Source organism: Drosophila santomea, chromosome 3L (assembly GCF_016746245.2).
Source record: "Drosophila santomea strain STO CAGO 1482 chromosome 3L, Prin_Dsan_1.1, whole genome shotgun sequence".
Classification (NCBI taxonomy): domain Eukaryota; kingdom Metazoa; phylum Arthropoda; class Insecta; order Diptera; family Drosophilidae; genus Drosophila; species Drosophila santomea.
Genome location: NC_053018.2, coordinates 10,310,261 through 10,325,118, shown reverse-complemented (window position 1 = coordinate 10,325,118; position 14,858 = coordinate 10,310,261). Strand labels below are relative to the sequence as shown.

Genomic DNA, 14,858 nt, shown 5'->3' with positions numbered 1-14,858 from the left:
CGGTTAAGGACTCTGCCAGGGCAATTAGTGGTAAACTGATAAGAGTTCATGAGCAGGGGAATCAAACCAAAAGCTGCGAAGGGGAAACGTGGTTACTTTTGCCAACGTTTAATGGGATTTCAAGTTTGAATCGATTCAGCGTAAAGCATTTTTCCATTATGCTGTTATCATCTCTAAATGTAAATTATCAACTTTGTACTCATTTCTTATTATACAAAATACGCTTTAAGCATTAAATGCGCATCTCTTACTTTCTGTAAATATCCTTAACTAAATGTATTGTAGCTCTGTTAGATTATTTATTATCCCCGACTGTTGTTTCGAAATACAAAATATGGATTCAAACTACACCCAAGAATCACTTGAGCTCTTGGCGTGCATAATTAATCTCTAAATCTAGCGCCAAATTGCCGGACGGAAACTCTCAATTAGAGCTGCCAATCGCCGCCAAGGATTTTCAGCGGGCGGTATTTTCGCAGAAACTAAACGGCACAACGAAACAACGCGGAACAAGTGCGGCCAAAATTAATAAACTGGAAAAACGTTTGGCAGCACACCCCACCCCAAACACCGGAAAGGCACTCAGTAAAGCCTAGCAAGTTGGCCAGAAATTAATTAGTCAAATGGGGCAGGAAAGCAGCCCTAAAATATTTAGAAGAAGCTGGGTTTTGGATTGCACCAAAGGGAGTGGGTATACCAAGTGTAGATGTGATTGTTGACCCCTTCCCCCGCATTTCGTTGGCCACCTGGCTTGACCCCAAAAGCCAAGCAAGTGTCAATGTGTATTAAGCCATTAAAATGTAAAATTATATGCTTTTTGAACTTGCTTCGGCTTGACGTCCCCCTCACAAATAGTTAAAGTTTGGCCAAGCGAAGAGTCTTGTTTGTTGCCTTGGAATGAAAGTTTTCTGGGCATTGTTCACTAAGCAGATATTTGTTTTTTTTTCCAGATTGTTTTCCTATTTTTTTCTTTTTTTTTTCTATTTTTTTTTTGGCACATTACATAAAATTTCGTAACATTCTGCGGCAGTCGGAAGAGACTCGGTTTCGGTTTCTGAAGTTGGAAGTTTAAGAAAACTCCACTGACCTGTTAACAGAGAGACTCGACTCTATGTGCCATGCAGCCAGTTAACTTGGCTCGCAGCGGCTCACAGCGGCTCACAGTTGGCCAAGAAGAAAGTTATAGACAGCTACACTACAGTAAAAACAACTTTTGCCCAAGAAGAAGCAGCCATAAACGAGTAGAACACGTTTTACTGTTGGACTTTACCGCTCTCGCTGCCTGCGTCGCCGTCGCTGCCGCAGTGAGCAGCGCTGCCGACGTCGACGCCGACTGAAGCAACAATTTTCCCGATTTCCCGAGTATGTGGGAAAGCTCGGAGTTGAGACTGTCAATTTTCCTCGTCCCGGACACTGAAAATGAAACGTCAGTCACTCAGTCAGGGCGAATCGAATTAATTACACCTCAATTTATCATCGGATGTATTTCTATGAACCGTATTCACTCATTTTTTTGCTCTTGTCCCCCAACTGCCCCATTGCGATTTCACTTTGAAATGGGCTGGTTTGCCGGACAGAAGCAGAAATTAGCACTTGGAGAGCACTGCTATATGCATAATGCTCTTCGATCGAGGACGGGAGTATGCGGAATGGGGTTAGGGTGCGGAACGATGCCGGAATAAATCAATATTAATATAGCACTCTGCGATTCGCGACTCCAGGTGGCAAAAAATATTTACGTATGGCTAACTCGTAACAGGGAACTCGCGGCGAAACAGGAAAGTCAATGGAAAGCATTTGAATTGACCACAAATCAAACGAAACTCGGAGGAATGTGGAATCAAGGGATGTTATGGTAATCAAAATAAATATTTAAAAGCTTTTTTTTTGGTAGGAATGATCACCAAATTTACAAGTAATTTATTGCGCCTTTTAAAATGTTAATCATGGGAATGTGAGTTATATAGTATTCTGATCGTAAGTAGGTTAATTGAGTTTTAAAATGTTCTCATTGGCCATAAGCTGCATTTTATCCCACACAGTTCTATTTTATGGACCAGGCTTTCTCATTTGTGTAATTGAAAATTTCAGTTTTATGCTTCGTGCAGTAATTCAAATGGGTTTTATTGCCCCGCCTCTGTTCCATTTAATTTTTGTTTATTTTAGAGCTGCAATAAAGCTGCCCTCAACAACTCAACGACTCAACGAGACTCGCCCGTCGTGGATTCTTAGATCATAGCTCACGAGTGTTGGCTGACAAGCCGCTAACTGTTATAGCTGGCCGTTTAGTGTGCCAAATACTTTCCCAGGCCAGCCCAGCTCGTCAAATTAATTGAAGAATCGAGCCAAGAGCTAAAAGCCAAGAGAGCCGCAGACGAGCAGAGTCACAGTCAGAGTAAGAGCCACAGAAAGCAGCCAAATGTAAATTCACGCTTCGGGCCGAGCTTCGGCTTTTCCTGAGCCAAATTGGGAAGTTGGGAAGTTGGTAAGTTGGTAAGTTGGTAAGACGAGCTGGCTGCCAGCGATCAGTTGCAGACGGTCAGTCGAGCGAGACAGTTGAGTGCGCGCCGGTGTTGGAAAACCGAACTCGAATTCGAACCACTGAAGAGCCAGCCAAGCTCAGGCCAGAATCCACCATCGACTCGTATCGAATCGAAACGAATCGAATCGCCACAAAAAAAAAAAAAAAATAACAAAAAACCAACACAACACAAACAGGTAAAGAGAGGCGGTAAAAAAGAAAGTCACTGCCCAAGAATCCGGCAGAAAGATGGGGGAGGGGGGGACCCGAACTCAGGACTGAAAACAGAAATCAGAAAACTGAACACTTAAAACTAAAAACCATCCAAGAAGCAGCTCGCCAGCGACAGTCTTTCACGGCAACTCGAGGAGATCGCAACGCTCGAAGATCGAATCGGTCTATAAACCCACTACTATCGGTTGTTATCGGTTCTGTGCCACGATCAGTGAATAATACTTAGTCAAGGTTAGCCTTTGGATAACGAACACCAGAAACATTGTGTGAAAGCGCAGAGGATTATCCGTGATTTCTGAATCATTTGTGTAACTACGCCAGCAAGTTTTGAAACATGGCTTTTGAATAGAAAAATAAATTGGTATTTTTCTTTGCTCTACAAATGGATTATCACTGAAGATTGTATACAATTTTCATATAAATAATTTGGAGCATTTTTTTGTTATTTACAACAAAGATTTTCATGTGATATTTTCAAGTTGCTGAACCGAAAGTTCAATTCAGAATTAACAGGTCTCTTAGCTAAGCTTGCCTAATTGATTCCGTAAACATTGCTCACCTACTTGTGAAATCTAGAATGCATATCAAATATAAATAAGATAAAGGGCGTTTTTAAAAAAAAAAAGGCTGAAAGGTTTTTAATAAATTCTGCTAATATTTACAGTAGCAAACAAAGAACTGTGGAATTGAAACAAGAATTATCGTCGATTTTGCTGTGTGAAAATATGGGTATCCTTTAAGACAACTTAGTACGTGAAAGTGGAGCGGCATGCCAGCGATTTCGATCTGTTCCATTTAACCTTTCACTCTTGTAGTATTTTTTGTGGCAGAAGCGTTTGCATGCCCAGTTTTTCCTGACCAACACACACCCACCCACCCAAGTTTTCTCCTCCTGATTTTCCTCGAACTCAAGGAGGAGCCCATAAAGCTCAGCTCGACGCGATGCAGCCTTGGAACGGGCCAAAACGTCTTGGGCAAGAACTTTTAATTGATTTTCAACTGCGGAAGGCAACTTGTGCCCGCAGTCGGACTCTCGACTGGCCGGGTCATAAATTGTATCTGCGGCAATTTAGGGCCAAGTACAATACACTACAACACGATGCCTTTCCCCTCCAATGGCAAGTCCAATGGCAATTTCTCTGGTTTTTATGCGCTCCATTTTCACATGTGCTGCTGATGTTCTGATGTTGTTTGGGGCTCTGTGGTCAGCAGTCCAAGCCAGGCCAAAACCAAGGCGAAACCAAGCTAAACGAAACCAAGCCAAACGAAACCAAACCAAACCAAACCAAACCAAACCATACCGAACCGAACTATATAGAAACGATGCGAACCAAGTTGAGTAATCATCTCTCGTGGCTCTCAGGTTTCTTCTGCCCAGATGACCCACATACGAGCGACTTGAAGCAGTTAATTTAAGTGTTTCCTGGCCAGTTTCAGATTCAGCTTCAGCTACAACTACAGCTACAGCTACAGCTCCAGCATCTCGACCAGTTCCAGCCAAGTTATAGTTTACACTGTTTACATTGGCCAGCACTTTGCTGCCAAAACAAAACACACTCGTCGGGCCAACGGGGCGTATGAATTGGGGTGTGCATACTTGCAGCAAGGACAAGCTATTAACTGAGCAAAGTCTGCTGGCAATTCGAGTGACTCCAATTCATTTTCCTCATTTTTTCGCACATTTCTGTGCTAGCAGCTATGTAGTTCTCGAGCAAGTTTATGCAGCTTGTCAGTCAGCAGAGTTTTCGAAAGGGGATTCCCCTGTCCGGCCACGAGTGCCAGCTTGTTCCGCCAGGTGGCGCCGCCGTGACGATAACAAAGCACTAATTCAAGTGACGTGCAAGTGCATGCGAAAAGCAAACGCAGGCAAAGTGCAAAAACATAAGAGACAACGATAGCAACTATTTTTGCGTACGCAGTGCACTGCAGGAAATTTAGAAAATTTTGATATAGGATAATGGTATAAGGCTCGAGATTCCATGAACTTTGACTGATGAACCAAAATGTTCTATATACATATATTTATAAATTTAAGCAGATTTTTAGGAACACGTATTCTCAACTTTCTGGACTTAAAACATCTAGGTACCTGTTCTCAGTGTTTAGTGAATTATTTTTCAGTAACCACACACTTAAGTTCCAGACTTTTTAAAGAAGTGCCTCACTCTAAGCAGCCCTTCTCCTCTCTCTCTCTCTCTCTCTCTGTGATTTAAGTCCCCAAAAAACTCCACCAAGTGCACGTGCTCCCCCCAAAAAAAGCGCTTACTGCAAATTTAGAGGGGGCGTGGCCGTTGAAGCGGCACGTGTAAAGCTTATTTTTCTACACCACCTCGTGGGCCATTGTCTTGGAAAATTAACTGCAACGCAGCTGCGAAGACAAGGCTTCGCAAACATATGAGACAAACTCGAACAAAGAAGGATCCCAAGCTGTGGGATGAAATCTGGCGCAGGTGGGCATGTCACAGGGGGCGTGGCAGTGGGTTAGGCTATGCAAATCCTGTCTGCACGTGGCCTTTTGTGCGGCCTGCATATTTATTGATATGACGCTGATATGACAATGCGGATGGAGGACAGAAGCTGGGAGCCAAGGCTCCAAGGAGCCAGGCAGCGCCAACATCAAGTGGCAGCTGCCACGCCTTAGGCCACCGCCTTCAATAGTTACCCCAGTGCCGCCCCGCCCCCGCTCCACCCCCCTCCAATCGCACTCGCTCCCCTGTGTGGGGCTTAAGTAATTTTTGCTGGCTATGTGACGTGCAAGTGCACAGCAAACACTACCGAAATGCACTGGAAAAAACTGAAGAAAGCACATTTCTTATAGGGGAAAATAATATAAATTAAACGCAAAGAGAAAATTTGGATAAGAATTTTTAAAATTGTTAGAATGTTGCGTTTTATTTTAATTTTTCAAATTAATATAAAGTTTATTTCATTTAAGTATATTATCCAATCGCATATAGTTTTGAGTTGCACAATACTTATTTAAATTATTAATTAATTAGTCATTCTATTATACTACTATTTAGATAGATTTTTCTTTCTGTGCATCCCTCGCCCGGTATCTTTTGCATCAGCATCACGCACATGAATATTAATGTAGAATGCACACACGGTTAGCTGCGTTTTTCTATGGGGGCATTAAAATATGGTATAGTGGGAGCAGCGTTCCATATGAGTTAGTTCCTACAATAGACAACACCAGAACTGCAAAGAAGAAGAGGAGCCAGAAGAAGAAGAAGAAGAGGAATCTGATGAAGAAGAAGAGAGAGCCAAGTGGTTGCCAAAGCTGAAGAACTGCAAGAACTTGAGCCCCCTTTCTTTCTGTCCCACGCCTGTCAGAAGTTTTGCATTGCATTGTTGCCTCGCCCTTTAGCTTTCAACCCTTTCCCCCCAACCCCTACACCCCCTTGAAAAGACCATCAAACCATCCAACCAGTAACCCCCCCTTTAACCCCCCCGTAAATCCCCACCAAATGCTTTTCTTGTTCTTGCTTTTCTGCGGCATGACGCGTGAAATGTTCCTAGTTCGGCGAGAAAAATGGTAGATAAAACGCTTTGCGGCCAGGGGAACGGAACGGTGCAAAAAGTAAATGCAATTTCCCCAAGACTTCAATAGGCAGCAGTTTATAAGTACTTCGAGGCAGAAGAGCCTTGGGAAATCGGTGGGTTAAGAGTGGGAGGTTAAGAGTGGGTGGTTAACAGTGGGAGAAATGCATGTGCAACATTGTGGCTTGTTTAGAATAAAATCGGATGTCATTGAAGCAGTTCCTTATATTAAAAGATTTAGTAACTTAGCTGCAGTCTTTAATATATTTCTTGCTGGTTTCCTGGGATTAAAGAAATCACAATTCCTCATTACAACCTTCATTAAAAATTAATTAAATCGCAGACTTTGGTAACCAAATCGTGTTACAAGTCTCGTATTTTCGAGAAAATTAAAGCACCCACTGTTCCTCAGACTTGGTTGCCTGGGCCAGGTGATATGTCATATTTTGCTGAGCTTTCCTCCCATTTCCCTCAGAAGGCATTTGGCTGGAGCATCGGTATTTAATAAACACCGCTGAGGAGCTTCGCCGGGTAAAACTTTTAATTAAGCGATGGCAATGCTGATGGTGATGCTGATGATGCTGCTGCTGTTGGCTGTCTTCCACTGCAAAAACTTGAGACGATGGAAAGCCATAAAACAGCGACTTGGCGGCTTATCAAACACAGAGCCCTAAAATCCGTAACCGAAACCCAAATCTCAAATCTGAGATGCTGCGCTGTTGCTGTTTCTGCTGCTGCAGTTCGCCAGTGGGTCACTGGGTTTTCACTTTGGTTTATGGCCACTTTGCCCGTTCGCGTTTTACTCATTTTTCAATAAGCGGCAGCAGCAGCAACCACACTTGCAGCTACAAATTGCTGCGAACAAGTTTTTTGGGAAAACGTTGCGTCGCCGTCGCGGTCGACGTCTCAGTCGCTTTCACTAAGCCCGCAGCAGTCGCACTTGACACTGCGACAATAACAGCAGCAGCAGCAGCAGCAACATCTACAACAGCAGCAACATCTACAACAACAGCAGCATCTGCAGCAGCAACAATTGCTGCGGTTGTTTGCCATTGCCATAGCCGCTGGCTGTTGGTCGTGCTGATTGTCATGACTAAAAAGCCACCACCAATGGCAACAACAGCAGCAGCAGCACAACAATGACAGCCATGCCCGGACAGCACACCGAACTGGCAATACCCTTTGAAGCCGGACATCCTCCAGGCACTTTGAAATGCGTTTTCCACGGCGATTCCAGGCGGGTTCAAAGATGGTGCGACCCGCCAGTCTCCCTCAGCCATCAACTGCCATTGTGGCGCCTGCAGCTGTCCGAAAAGGTGTTGTTGTTGCGCAGGTGAATGCTGCTTTTGGTGTTGCAACTGTTGCTGCTGTTGCTGCTGTTGCTGCTGTGTGTCAAGTGACAGCACTGGACATGTGAACACCGCCGGCGGCAACTTTGAGGCGCAACTCAAAAACATGTTTACACTCGCACTCTCACACGGGCGCCGCTCCTTTGTCTGCTTTCTTCGGTGGCTGGCTTATTGACCGAAAGACCACTCCGCCGCTTCTGACGCACGTCTGTCCACTAAAGTGTAATTTCACAATCATGAAAAAGAAAGTGGGTGCACAGAGAGAAACAAGTTGGGGCCACAGATGTGGATGGTGCCCTTTTAAGTTTACAGGATAGGGAGTCTTATGAATTACAGCAAAGGGGTTTAGACTTCTTAAGTTCAATATGTAGATAATAATCCGCTGATCAAAAATATCCTTTGCATCTCTTGCAGATCTGACAACATGAAGTTCGTGATTTTGCTGTGCGTGCTGAGCGCGTTGCTGCTGCAAATTGAGGCGTCTCCCCTCCAGCGGCTTTCTAGGAGCGAGCGGGCTGTGTCCCGCCAGCAGGCGGTCAACAATGAGGTGGCTCCGGCGGTGGCTCCTGCCAGCGATGACGACGACGATGACGACGATGAGGACGATGATGATGAGCCCGATCTAGGGGATCTGATCGATGACGATGATGGTAGGTTTAGAGCAATTCTCGATTCACTGAATGCACCCAGGCCGCACCACCAGCACAGCACCACTGTTTTGAACTGTTTGAACTGTTCGAAGCACCGAACCGAACCACTGAACCACTGAACCACTGAGCAAAGCAATAAGCACCCAGCCAAACGATGATATTTGTCCAGCTTTTATTAACCAAAATTTTTTGTGACTCTCCTTCTGTGGCTCCCTTCTCCTTGGGTAACAAAGTTCTTTTGATTTCGGGACTTTCAGATGATGATGAGGAGGAGGACGACGACGAGGACGAGGAGGATGATACGCCCCAGGGTCAGGCTGCTCCTGCGGCCACTGCCAGCGATGATGACGAGGAGGAGGACGATGATGATGACGATTATCTGGACAGGCTGTTCGATGATATCCTGGGCGGTAAGTGTTGCTCCTAAAAACTTTAGTTATGTGCTAAGCAGATCTAAAAAGAGTGAAAAGCTCTATACTATTAATATACTGTATACTTAGAGTTAACCCATAAAATATCCCTGTTATTTTAGATGATGAAGACGAGGATGATGATGACGAGACGCCCGCTGCCACCGCCCAGCAGAGCGCTGTTGCCGCCGCTCCTGCCCAGAATCTGGATGAGGTCGCCCCCGCTGCCGCCTCCTCTGTGAGCGCCGGAATCTCCGATGGTGTTGACCTGCCCGCCGAGACCGGAAATGCCGCCGAACTGCTGGCCGCCGGAAATGCTGCCGATGAGTCCGTTTCCGCTGCCGTTGCTCCAGTGCAGAACGCTGCCGCCAGCAGCAGCAGCAACAACGAAGGTGAACAAAATGTTTTTTACGATGAAGACGCACTTGTAGATGGTGTTAGTGGTGGCACAAGTAGTTTAAGTAGCACCCTTGCAATTGACGAACAACAGAAACAAACAAACACACAGCTGCAACAGCAGCAGCCAGAACAACAACAACAACAACAACTGAAACTGCAACTGCAACAGCAACAGCAATCACTGGCTTCATCTCAGCATGCGACGATAATAACAACAACCACAACAAGCACAGTCAACAAGAACACTCTAACCAACAACAACAACAACATCATTAACAATAAACTGGTGGCCAGTGGGCCGACCTTGGGGCAACCGGCGGCGACAGGTGTTGCAAGTGGGGTTGCCCCCGGGAATGTTGCCGCTGGCGCCGACGACACTGACAACGACGACGATGACGATTATGATGAGGACGATGAGACCGATGATGATGATGATGATGATATTGATGATGGAGTCGATGAAATTGGTGAAATTACAGGTATCGCCGGTGACGACGACGAGGAGGCCGACGATGATGATGACGATGACGACGATGACATTATCGGCGATGACATCATCGAGGCCCGCCGCGAAGCACGTGAGTCCAAATCGAAGTCGGAAACGGCGACGAAAGAAACCAAGGCCAAGAAATCAACAAGTCCCTCAAAGAAGGCCAAGAAAGAGCTGAAGCATTAACCAAACAAACTGCTAAATGAACAACAACGACAACAACCGCAACAATCACTAAAGACAGGGACCCACAACAACAACAAGAACAACATAAAAACAACAGCAACAGAGAATGACATGCCCCAAAAGCAAAAACCGAAAAAGGAAAGCGAATTTTCTGAACATTTTCCCAATGGGGCAGGACGCGATCCGGACTTTTGCAATTGCATCTTTGCCTGCACTGACTATCCTCCCACACACCCCCTCGCTATCCTATAATTAATGAAAGAAAAACTGAGTTAAGTACATATGTTTACGCAACCCCGAGAAGGGGAATGCATTTATCGAGAGTTTGGTGCTAGTCAAACTATCTGCAAAACAACCGAGCAGCACAATTATTACCCATTATTTCCCACTGTATCCCTCCAACGCACAATTGTTGAGTTATTTACGCACGGACTGTTTCACCTGACAAAAGAATTGCAACACCAACTGTACGCACAACTGCAACACTAGTTGCAGCTGCAATTGCAACTGCAACAGCAACATGTTTAATGCCCAAGCACAAAAATGGTTGAATTCAAAGAGATCACAATGCAAAAGAAGATGATGATGATGATGATGATGATGATGAAGAAGAAGAAGGCGCAGAAGAATCGAAGGCGGAAGAATGGCAAGAAGCAGAGCAAGAGAAGAATTGATAGAAAGAGATATCGCTGAAAGAAAGGCTTCCCTTGCTCTCTCTTTCCCATTCCATCACATTCACATATCTCCCTCTTACTCTCTCTGTCTCTCTCTCGCTCTCTGCCTGTCTCACTCTCACACACACGCCCCGCACACACTTATAGCTAAATTGATGTAACACCAACACACACAACACAGCAATAAGAATTGTTTACTTAGTGTAATTTATTTATTTCTAGTTGTAATATCTTTTTCGTATTTATTTGTGTAATTAAACAAAGCAATCGATCAGATTCGGAATTAGTTATCATGATGTAAACAACTGCCTATCTCACTCGCTCTGTCTCTTACTATGTCTATGTCTGTCTCTTTCTTATGCACACACACACGCATTTAAGCACTATCGCTATCTCTTGCTTTCACACATTTGGCTTACAATTGAACATTTTAGATGAAACAAAAGATGTATATTTTGTACCTTTGGCTTTTTCTCTCACTTTTTTCGGCTCGCATAATTTTCCGAACGTAAATAACGCAAATTGTGTAAAAATATGGAAAAAACTCAACTCAATTAAACTTCAAAATCAACAATGAATTGTAGCTAAAAGTTGAACGCTTGAAAGGCAGCGCAAAATTTCACAAGAACAAATTGAGAATTGTTAAACTTTGCGTTTTAGGTCATCTAATTTATAATTTATTATTTATTTATTTATTTATTTATTTATTATAAAAACAAAAGCAAGAAGACGAAGAACAAACCACAAAACAATAAATTTGCTTAAATAAATTTGCGAAATGAAATTCGTTGTGCAACTTTTAATGGTATTGGAAACTGTGGAATTGGAAATTTTGTGTTTGTATTTCTTGTAGCATACTTTCAAGCGTCACCTTTGGCGAGGTACTGGTGTCTCTCTCTGTCCTCTTCCCCTCTCTGTCGCTCCGCCCTCACTCACTCACACTCACACACTCATCATTAGGAGCTTCCGTCATTACAGTAATGTTCCGTGCTATCTCGTACACCAAGCCTCATATCATCCATCTTGCCCATCTGCAGCTGTAATTAGTTAGGATCTGGTGCTTAACCATTGTAATTGTGCATTTCTTACCCCACCAAAGGACCCCCAAAGTCCTTGGATATAATCCCACTCAGACACACACCCACACGATTATCTATTTTAGAATATGCCGCTTTAAATTTCAAATTCCCGCTTCAATTAACAGCCAGAGAAAAGGGCAACTGCTGAAAGTGAACCCGCTCCTGGGCGTGGGCCAGTACTTAACGGACTCACTGTGGATGGGGCGGGTTTTACATGCAAAAAGTACATTAGTACCTCATCACGTTCAGCGGTGGTCGAGTGTGAGATTATATCCGCTTGTGGGTCGGGTGCCCCTTCCGATGGCGATGGGGGAGGCGGTGTCCCGGTGATGGGTCACCGCGATAAGGAGGAGACAAGGATTAGGACGTGGGGTCCTGGACGGGATAGTCCTGCGAATCGCTGCACACTCTCGCCGAGGGTGACAGTTTCGGAAATAAATTTATGGGGTTAAGTGACCACTAAGTTGGGGCTTTGGCGTTATGTTGGCGCTTTTCGAATATTTGCTTTACTGAAAAATACCTTAAAACTAATTAGTAAGCCGCAGACTCCACCAGAATCGGGTTAATAAACAGGACATTTTCGTGTTTTTGTTTTTAATTAACCTTGTTTTTCATAAATTTTTGTCCTCAAATTTGAAATTTATCCAAAGAATTTAAGAGGATAACTAGTATTAGCATTTATTGGCAGTCAATTAAATGAAAATCGTTAGTATGAAAAATAAAATAGTTTAGGAGTGCATTAAATAAAAGTAGCTAAGTATATTTATTTCACCCATTGATCAGATTTATTTATGTTTAATTTTGCAAATAAAAAGGTGGAGCATAATATCAATACTAATCAGTAATGCAATGATTTCGGGATGTATTAAACATAATCATTTCATTAAAGGGGCTAGTTGGATATGAAACATTAGTTTCGCAATAATAAAATGGTACAACAACTCACTCAATTATCAAATAATTAAGCACGCTATTAATTAACACTATAGTTGCACTGATTTATGATAGGAAAATTGCTATAACTCGCCTCGTTCCACCATGGTTATTGGATTTTTATTTATCTGTACACGAATGTGAACTTAACTGCACGTTGGGGGAGGGGATTGAATGTCGGTGTTCTTTTTATACTTTATTTGCTTGCCCCAGCCACAAACACACATGCACCGCGTAAACATGGGGCTTAGTGTGTTAGTGTGTGTCTGAGGTCAGCACACTCACACAGCTCTGCACTCGAATGTAATTAGAGGTTGAAAACAAAGCGCCTATGAACGCCCATGGAAATCACACCCACCCAACCACACCCCCACGAAAATAAAGCCACAATGCCCGCCCGCCCACTCCCTTTTCACCCCTCGATTTGAACTCTCATTGTGTTCAGCTGAACCGAACTAATGTGAACAATTTTTCCGCCCGCCGCCCTTTTCCCGCCCCCCGGCCACGACCTTTGACCCGCCCACAGGTGACCTGAAGAACAACGTCATCGATATGTCCACGGATGCCTTCCAGGCCCGTCACAACCACTTCATCGACGCCATCTTCTCGAGGATCAATCGCATCGTATCGGAGAACTACGATCCCTATGTGGTCAACCTAACTGGTCGCTCCGCTCTGCCAAATGCCGCCAGTGGGTCAACGGTGAAGGCCGCCAACAAGAAGCAGTCGACTAGCAGCAAGGTCGGAGGTCACAAGAAGCTGTAAGTAACTTTCGTTCCAAATAATTACATAAATTAATCTCAGTTGAATGGCTAATGTATATCAAGCGAAACTTTTGGGGCTGAAACTTAAAAGAGTTTATTATACTTCTTATTAACTCAACTACAATCTAGTCAGTTTTATAAGTAAAGAGCTTAAGAAGTTCAATCAAAATCAGCTTCAAAAAATCCTTGTAAATGCTGAAAGCTGTGTCAAAGGGGCAATCAAGCTGTTTCGTATTCACCAACTCGAATTCGGTCCCCTTTGCAGGAAGAACACGCGCTCGGAGCCCCGTTCCGGCCACTCGAACCAGGAGGCTCGGGAGGCTGCGGTGAAGCTGCAGGAGCAATTGTCGCAATTACAGTCGGAGCTGGCCATCAAAGCCGTGGAGAAGAGGCCCAAAGAGCCTGCCAGCGAATCCGATTCCGATTCCGGATCACCGAAGGCGGAAACGCGCACCGTTGCGGGCGCAAAAACGGGCCAAAAGAAGTCCTCGAACAAGCAGAACACGAAAAAGGCGTCGAGCCTGAAATCAGGAAACTACAATCAGCCAGCGGGCACCAGCAAAGCGGGAAGTGGAGCAGTGGAGAAGCTGCAGAAGGCCGAGGGCAGACTATCCGGACTGGCATCCCTGAAGCGGGTGGGAAATGTCAAGGTGATCAGCGATGCCGAGGGACGCAACTCGACGATCAAGGCCAAGTTCACGCTGGGTCCCCTCGTCCTGCGGGTGGAGAAGTCCTTCAAGAAGGGCAGCGTGAGGAGCGTGAAGAGTGCCACCGCCAGGACGAACGAGATGATGGGTCGCATCAAGTTCAGTGTGCTGGATGATCGGGCCACCCTGATGTCCATCAAGGTGCAGCAGCCCAAGCAGGTGAGTGACTAGGCCGCATTCTCGGCATTCTCGGCATTCTCCATTTTCCCCAACCGAATTCTTTGACCAATCAACCTTTGACATACAGGTGGAGGTGGAGAGCAAGGACAATCACGACCGCACCCGCGAGTTTGTGTGGCGACGCACGCCCAAAATTGCCAAATTGGTCAACGAGAAGCTCAAATTGGCAGCCGAGTCCTTGTTTGAGCCCCAGGGCGTCGAGGTTGTCAGGCTGTGAGTGCAAAAAAAAATTATTAAAGGGGTCCTGCAGGATAACAGCCATTTCTCACTGCTCTGCTCAGCTGTAGTCTACGCCTAATTGTAATGCCTAATTTATTTATTTATTTAACTTATTTACCCATCTATTTATCAACCCATCTATCGATAATAAATCAATTCTGACCATGCACTGCTTTTGTTTTATTCGAATTGCCAAACCGAGAGTGGCAATTAGTTTCGGTTTAAAATTGTGTGGGGTTTCGATTAAATGAATTCTTTTGCCGTTTAACCATTTGCCTGTCGCATAATTCAAACTTTTAGGCCTTGAAGTTAATTAATACACATATTTAGATGCAACTAATAATTTGGCGACCTATATTTTATATTTAAATAATGCTAAATGGAACTAAATGGCTTACAATTTATTTTGAACTGCCTGAAATATTTATCACATTGAACTAGATATTTATCGTTGAAATCTAGGATTCCTGGTCAAACTGTTGAACTGTGTCAGTTAAACTTTTTGATAAATCATTTGGGA

At 44.4% G+C, this 14,858-nt stretch overlaps 1 protein-coding gene across 3 annotated transcripts; it reads left to right on the top strand.

Annotated features, from left to right (window-relative positions):
• Positions 1–2,544: 2,544 nt before the first annotated feature.
• Positions 2,545–14,483, top strand: LOC120449702 (acidic repeat-containing protein). Of its 3 annotated transcripts, none has more exons than XM_039632318.2 (8): positions 2,545–2,718; positions 8,062–8,297; positions 8,555–8,707; positions 8,830–9,099; positions 9,586–9,684; positions 12,995–13,229; positions 13,498–14,098; positions 14,187–14,483. In XM_039632318.2, exons 2-8 carry the CDS (start codon positions 8,072–8,074, stop codon positions 14,334–14,336), a joined length of 1,734 nt encoding a protein of 577 aa, XP_039488252.1. In that variant the 5' UTR covers positions 2,545–2,718; positions 8,062–8,071; the 3' UTR covers positions 14,337–14,483. The 3 variants fall into 3 exon arrangements, with proteins under 3 accessions (XP_039488252.1, XP_039488253.1, XP_039488254.1); XM_039632319.2 differs by lacking the exon at positions 2,545–2,718 and adding an exon at positions 2,890–2,986; XM_039632320.2 differs by lacking the exons at positions 2,545–2,718; positions 8,062–8,297; positions 8,555–8,707; positions 8,830–9,099; positions 9,586–9,684 and adding an exon at positions 9,799–10,053.
• The last annotated feature ends 375 nt before the right edge of the window (positions 14,484–14,858 follow it).